This window comes from Delphinus delphis, chromosome 2 (genome assembly GCF_949987515.2).
Source record: "Delphinus delphis chromosome 2, mDelDel1.2, whole genome shotgun sequence".
Lineage (NCBI taxonomy): Eukaryota > Metazoa > Chordata > Mammalia > Artiodactyla > Delphinidae > Delphinus > Delphinus delphis.
The window spans coordinates 87,222,884-87,230,625 of NC_082684.1; the positions used below are offsets into that span (position 1 = coordinate 87,222,884).

The following is a 7,742-nucleotide window of genomic DNA, read 5'->3' on the forward strand; positions in this document are numbered from 1 at the left end:
ATTAGGTTTTCCTTTATCATGAATAATCTATGAATAGCTCTCACCATTCCATCAGTGCCTGGGGCACAGTAGGTGTTTAATACATAGGTATTAACTGAATGTTTAAAAATTGAATCACCAATTACACATCATTTTTTTTTTTTTTTTTTTTTTTTTTTTTTGCCCGCGCCGTGTGGCATGTGGGATGTGGGATCTTAGTTCCCTGACCAGGGATCAAACCCGTGTCCCCTGCATTGGGAGCGCGGAGTCTTATCCGCTGGACCACCAGGGAAGTCCCTACACATCATTTTTTTCTAAGTTCATTCTCCACTGTTTTATGGACTTCGCCTAACGGAAAGTCACATACAAATTTAGCAAACATCGTGCCTACTTAGTTTGCTGGCATGAACTGACAGTCAAGTAAATGGATGGATATGTGACACAAACATGTGACTCCAAATAATGAATGATAATGAATATATCACAAAAGGTCTCAGGAAGATATCTAAATTTTCCTTCTTATCCCTCAAAATACATATTACTGAAAACATCAGAGCCTGAACAGAATGAATTCTAGGACTTCCCCAAGTCAATACTCTTACAAAACTACCTGTTAGTCTAAGATAGAGACCTAAGAGGTGCTGACAAGATTGGATTCCAATTCACAAATAACACTGTCTCCTCGAAATCCAAATTGACTTTCTACTAGTAATCAGTGTCCTCTAGACAAAAAGCTTATCAGGATTTTACTTTTGAAAGAATTTAAGTATGTGCATGTGTAATCTCTACATTTAAGAGACTGGGGTAAAACCAGTGACCATGTTTGAGGTCACAGTAACATTTACTGATCACTTACAATGTGTGAAATGCTGTGCTAAATGCTTAAATGAATTACCTCATTTATCCCTACACTCTTATGAAGTAGTACTACTTTTAATCCCATTTTTCAAAAGAGGTAACTGAGACAGAAACCAGGGCTTAACCCATGGAGTATACTGCTATTTAAAGGTGAGGGTAAGTTTGAATTTGCAAAACCCAAAGCAAACCAGGAGTACCTGACCTATCCTCAAAATTGGAGCTAATACCTCTCACTATTCCTCTGCTTTCTCTTTACCTCTCCTTACTGTGTTCTATTCCCGTTTCTTACAATATATTATACTTTTTGTATTACTGTACTTTGGACTAGCTTCCCAGTCTCATGCCCAAACTCTCTCCCCCAACCCAGGCTTCCCCCAGTCCTGCCTACGAGAAGAACATGTGATACTCCAGGTCCTGGCGAGTTGAACGGGTGTAATTCTCGAAGAAGTAGACACCAGCCACGGCAAAAATGTAGAAGAAGATGAGCAGCAACATCAAGAGGAAGGTCATGCTCTAGAGGCCATGACCTTGAGTCAGAGTTGGGCCAGACTAGGCTGATCTCCACCTACAGCCTAGTCAGACCCACCCTGGAAATCCCCCACCAAACCCTCACTTCTAGCCTGAGCCCAGTCATCTCTAGAACACAGCAGCCTGTCCCTAGCCCTTTCTCATCAACAACATTTCACAGGGTCTTTCATTGCCTTCTTTCATCCACCCAGACTGTTTCATGTTAAACCCCCATGTTTATCCACCTTGCCCACTTGATACAGCTGCAGCAGTCAAATCACCTTGAGGGCCCTGACCAGGGCCAAAATAATGACTCGAACTTGACGGAATCGTGCAAAGAGTTTAAGAGACCTTAGCACCCGGCAGATCCTCAGCAACTGGAGCCATACGGAATGGCTTGTTACCCCTACCAGCACCACAACCTCAGGAATCAGGGACTGTAGGAAACACACAGATCATGAGTAAAATATACCCCAAAGCACCCACGCACAGTTGCCCCTTCTTTATCTTTATCTTTATCATTGTCATAGTTCCTTGGTCATTATCCTTTGAAAAGCATTCTCTGGGGACTGTTTCCTATTCAGCCTTTCTATAAGAAATTACTTAAACCCTGCATTTCAACTTGCTCAGACATTAAAAGGGGATAAATACAGTGCTTAACTCATTGGGTTGTTGTGGAGCTCAAATTTTAAGAAATGCATGAAAAAAAGGACAGTTTCTGACATTTAGGAAGTGGTTAGTAACTGGTAGATGTTATTGCTGGGGTTAATGTTGTGATCAGATTCTTCCTTGCTCCTAATACCAACAACTCCTACCATGCCTGACTTTTAGAGAAGAAAAAAATCAAAATAAGGAGGTTAGGTACATTTCTATTTGTTTCTTCCTGTGCTCTAAGTATCTTAACTTTTCTTGTCCTTGATTCACATAGGCACATTTCTCAGGATATCTATCCTTACCAATATGGTGACAACAAAGTCAAAGACATTCCAGGCATTCTTCCAGAAGAGGAAAAAGCTGGATAGCCACATAAGAAGGATCTCCAAGATGAAAACAAGCAAGATGAACCAAGCTGCCACCTCCAGAGTCAGCTTCAGTGGCCACAGTTGGGTATTTGAGGATTCGAGCAATTCTGTGAGAATAGAGCAAAGGATGAGTAAAGGGTAAAGAAGCAGGAAGCTGAATGATAGAGAATGATCAGCAACTGTTAAAAACCACAGTTGTGCCCACTGCTATGCCATTTTTCTTTTGAGTTTCTCTTCTTAATGCCGTTGTTGCTTCAGCCTGTGAAATTCAGGGGAGGATAGAATCGAACATGAAAAATAGCTATAACTCATCTCCTGCTGATACTGGTACGTGTTAACAGCTGCAAGTTACTGCCTTCCCACTCTGGGGTCAGAGAGCCACCAAGGGATTGCTCTCTTAATGACCACCAACCCTGTCTGTTCTGTTACCCTGGTACCAAACTTCATGAAGAAGCAACAGGCCTTGAGAAAAGAACGCAAATGTAGGGCCATGATATGGAAAGTGTTTTATAACATATCTAGGAACAAGAAGCCAGATTCATGGGGCATATTAGGTTATAATAAGAAATTACTTGGTTCTTTGTTACTTTTAAAGCTTCTCCTTTCTACTCTGCCTAAAATTGATTTTATGCTGCAAAGCAAATTGAATCCTATACTTTCTCTCTAGAACCTAATTATTTGCTGACCTCAATTCCTTTACTCATTTGCTTTCATCTTTCAACCCTCTTCACCTCTTGTATACATTTAATAGATGTATATCATGCTGTAAAAAAAAGCACTGAGATCAAAATAGGTTTAAAAGCTAAATAAAATTTTCTCTTTGAAACAGAACAATCTGAGAGCCTCCAAATGCACTATGACTGATATGCCTGGCAGTTAATAGAGACAAGAGAACACTCAATCACCCTGAACAACACAAATGGCTGTGTAGATTTTGACACTTACAGTTTTAAATTGTTATTGCTTTTAGCAATGTTTTGGCTAATTACATTAACGAAGTAAGGAACACTGATGTTGAAATACAACTTAATGAAGAGCAAAAGAATAATTCTGCAAGTTTATCTCAAGACAATCTTCATCAGATTCTATAAATTGCATTCATCTGATAGAAAATTTTATATGGCACATCAAGATATCTCTAGAACCCCAAAAATCAGTGTTTAAATTATAATAATGTTGTACTCAGTTTTTTGTTGGAAATAAGAACTATTCACACTCACAATGTGTTATTTTCAGAGAAGGGCTTGCAAATGAGCCAAATCTTTTTTCTTTTCTCACCTTCTCACCATTTAGAAACAAAATATGAAAATTATAAAAATAAGCCCATTGATGTTTAAAGTGCAAAGCAGAATTACCAATATCATTGTGGAAGAAGATTTTTTTTCTACTTTTTTATGCCCAAACACATAATTAAATTTGCACCTACACTTTAACATATAACATGTATTTAACATACAATACACAATGTTGTAAACCTAAAACTAATATACGTTATATCTAAACTTTTTAAAAGAAACAGAAAATTTAGAAATATAATACATAGGGAATTGGTTCGGGTCCAGGGTCCAGTGGTTCGGACTCGGTGCTTTCACTGCCATGGGCCCAGGTTCAATCCCTGGTCAGGCAACTAAGATCCTGCAAGCCACTTGACACAGACAAAAAACCCATAAATTAAATGTATTTGATCCCCAAACCGAACTTAATATATAATGTCACTTAAAAATTCATTTGTAGACAAATTATATATTTTCTTTAAAAAAAAGCATGATCACTTATAAAATGGCAAAAGTAAAAGTTTGCTTACATTTTATTATTAAAATTATATAATAATAAACACTAAAATATAATATTTAGCAACATGTTAGTCTAAATTATCATTTTTACTTCAACTTGCTTCTCCATATCACAGAAAAAATGTGATAAAATAAAATGATTAAAATTACTATGGAGGTTTTCAAGGTTATATATGTTTTTCTGGGAAACAAAATTGTAAGATGAAAAAGATTGGGGAGCTTTGATCTAGAGCACTGTTTGTTCCTTATCTGTAACAGCATTCTTTATGATCTGGAAAATTGCTTTTTAAAAGTCTAAACAAAGTCTTAATGTTTACCACACGAATTAGTCTATTCAAAGAAATCTGTTAGTCACAAATTATTTCCCTTTGCAAAATCCCTCCTGCCTTTCTACCATGAGAATGTACTTAATAAGATACAATTTTCATGAGCTTGCCAGGTGATTCCCATTCAGGCAATCCACCTATCCTCTGGCACAGTGATCATGTTTCATATTCAGCTGTTTCACCAAAAAGAATGGTTAGTGCTATTCTATTTTGATTTGTCTGTTAGATTCAGGGAATCCCATATATTTACTGCTATTTACTTTATTCCAAGGCCGAAATCTGTATCTCTAATCCCACAGGGCAAATACTTGCCAATTATCATTAACAACAAGAAATAGGAAATGTGGGTGACTTAATTTAAAACCCTCATCACTGTGCGGAGGAAATAAAACAGTTCAAAGCATATAGTATACCGCAGTTGGTCAATGACACCAAATACTGTTGTGTATTTAAATGCCTTTGACCTGATTCCATTAAAAGACTATTTTTTTAAATTTACTTTTTATTTTTATTATTTATTTTTTGGCTGTGTTGGGTCTTTGTTGCTGTGCGGGCTTTCTCTAGTTGCGGTGAGTGGGGGCTACTCTTTGTTGTGGTGCACGGGCTTCTCTTAGGGCTCTAGAGCGCAGGCTCAGTCGTTGCGGTACACAGGTTTAGTTGCTCCGTGGCATGTGGGATCTTCCCGGACCAGGGTTTGAACCCATGTCTCCTGCACTGGCAGGTGGATTTTTAACCACTGCGCCACCAGGGAAGTCCAAAAGCTATTTTTAAAGTGGGAAACTTCCCCAAAATAGTGAGGATGAAACAAGGAAGTGAGTACTTCTACTGTCCTTTCTGAGCAGTTTGAGATGATAATCAAATGAGGTCATTGATTCTCCAAACATTCTTTTGCTTTTAATACATTTCATAAAATTTATGATTGGTTTTAGTGTCATCTACTCTTCAAGTCATTTTTTGGCTCATCTAATATCTTAGTTGTAACTTTACATACATTGTGAGTTTTCTTATTTGTACTTACTCTTTCTAAACATATTTGTAAAAATGTAAATGTTGTATCACTTGCTGATAGGTACTGATATCTCTATTAGAAAAGATTCATTCAAATTATTAGACTAACACAAGAAATGCAACTGGTCTTCCTGTCTCCAATTCCTTGTGAGACTACTACACCCCACCTCTAAGTGTCTACACTACCTTCTATCTACTACACTTGAGAGCCCTTCAAATGTTTCTAGGTCTTAGCAGTTGCACAAATCCTACTCCAAGAGACTTAATATAATTGTTCCTATCACAATTCAAATAACATTCAAATGTGTAAAATGACCAACTTAAAAGGAAAAATGACTCCCACCCTTTCATTCAGCATGAGTTCTCACCTATTTCAACCATCAGTACAATTGTATTCAGAAAGATGAGGAAGATGATAAAGTTTCTGAAGAGAGGACCTGTTTTCTCTTAAGAAAACATAGAGTGGAGTTCTTTTTGGTTTAGGCAGGTGACATAATTAGGGCAAGAACAGAAGCGGTGAGAATGAGAAGAAAATGGAGTTTGGGAAGGGAAAAATAAGTCAATAGGCAGATGATGAGGCAAGAGAGACCGTAAAGTCATGGGATAAAAATGAGTGGCATGAAAGGATACACTCAAGGACCCATCCAGCCCACAAGGAAAGCGGTGGACTCTGGCTGCAGCGCACTCGAAGGGTGCTCATCAGTCTCTGGGCATGTGTAATCCGTTCTACATGACGAGGCTTTATGGAGAAGCGCACAAGCTGGTGTTGATCTCCCAACATAAGTTTCTTCTGACAGGAAGGATCTACACCAAACATTTAAAAAAAGGGACAGTGGATAAATATAAAAAGAAGTCTTTGCGAGTATCAGGAGCAGGTAGGATTGGGGGCAGGAACACTGGTTACATAATGGGCCCCCTAGTGCAGGGGCTTACCTTGCTGCTCCTTCACACAACAACTAATACTATTTTGGAGTACGAGCTCACCTATTGCTTATGACCAACACTGTCCATGCCCAGAATAAAGGCTGCAGGTTCAACCCTCAAAGTTTTAAGTGTCTTTGGTAGAAACTTCCAAGTCAGCCAGGGCTAATAGTTACCCTAGGCCTAAAAGTGAACGGCATGGGTTCCATCTCCTGGATCCAGAGTTTTATTTATAAAGCCTTTGATTTATCAAGTTTGGTGTAACTTCCAAACTAGCAACCAAACCAATCTCCCCTGAAATTTCTACCCTTAAAATTGCCTCTCTGCTTCCTACTCTTTGGAGGGTGTGGATGGGAGTCTTAAATTCATCCTAGTGAAGAAACAGGCTGCGGACCAAGTATCTCTCGAATAGTGTGCCGTGGCACAGCTTGGCTCAAGCCGTGCAGATGCTGAAGGAGAGAGAAAGTATCAATGAGTCGGGAACGAATGGCATCAGCCCGGGGCAGTTGCATGTGTCCTACTGGGTGATAAGTGGCCATGCCTGTTAAGAAAATAAAAGAATCGAGTGTCATTTCATTTTTGGAGTTGCACCAAGCCTTAGAGGTTCTCTTCCCTTCCTCCCAACCTCTTTGCACTTAAGAAGACAAACATTGTACCCAGACTCAAGGCTTTTTGAAACAAATGAGACAGGAGTCATTACAGAGAATCTGCGTAGTTGACTAAGTGGACAGACACCTTCACCTGTGTGACAGCATTTCTAGTTAAAAGCAGCAGCCACAAAGAGCAGGAATCCCGGGGTTGGACAAAGAGGAATTCAGGCACCACCTGGACCTGAGGGTATCAGGTAATGCGATGAGGTGGGTCAGTGGGAGGGCTTAGGACTGCCGCCAAAAGAAAGACCGAGTTAAGAGGAACTGGACAAAATGCAACAGCCTGACATTTTGAAAATGTGTCCCGTCCCAAGTGTGTCCACTCCAACGCGCTCCCTCGGGTGCCAGCTCCCTCTCTCAATTCCCACTTCTGGGCCTCACCTTTGCCCAGGCTCTCTTCCGCCCACTCAGCCCTGACTTCACTCCTCCGCCTCCGGCTCTGACGCCTCCTGAGCTCGGCTCTCCCCACGCGGGTCGAGCTCAGGGTCGGCTCCCAGCGCCGCAAGTCCTGCTCCGCCAGCCCGCCCGCTCCTGGGTTCCGGCTCGCCCCGGGCCCACCCCCAGCACCAGGCCCGGGCGCCAGCACCCTCCCGGCCTCACTCGCCCCGGCGCCCGTCGCCTCCGCCCAGGCCCGCTCTCCGGCCACTCGGCCGTTACCAGCTGGTCCCGCCCGCCCGA

The 7,742-nt window shown here is 40.8% G+C and overlaps 1 protein-coding gene across 1 annotated transcript in view; it reads right to left on the reverse strand.

Annotated features, from left to right (window-relative positions):
- Positions 1-7,411, reverse strand: part of LOC132420572 (stereocilin) — a 37,030-nt gene extending 29,619 nt beyond the window's left edge. Inside the window, exons 1-6 of the mRNA XM_060005133.1 lie at positions 6,809-7,411; positions 6,124-6,297; positions 5,862-5,930; positions 2,301-2,473; positions 1,626-1,781; positions 1,226-1,350 (exon numbers count right to left, since the gene is read on the reverse strand). Coding sequence (XP_059861116.1) covers positions 1,226-1,350; positions 1,626-1,781; positions 2,301-2,473; positions 5,862-5,930; positions 6,124-6,297; positions 6,809-6,986 — 875 coding nt within the window. The 5' untranslated portion in view covers positions 6,987-7,411. The remainder of the gene's footprint in view (positions 1-1,225; positions 1,351-1,625; positions 1,782-2,300; positions 2,474-5,861; positions 5,931-6,123; positions 6,298-6,808) is intronic.
- Between the last annotated feature and the right edge of the window lie 331 nt (positions 7,412-7,742).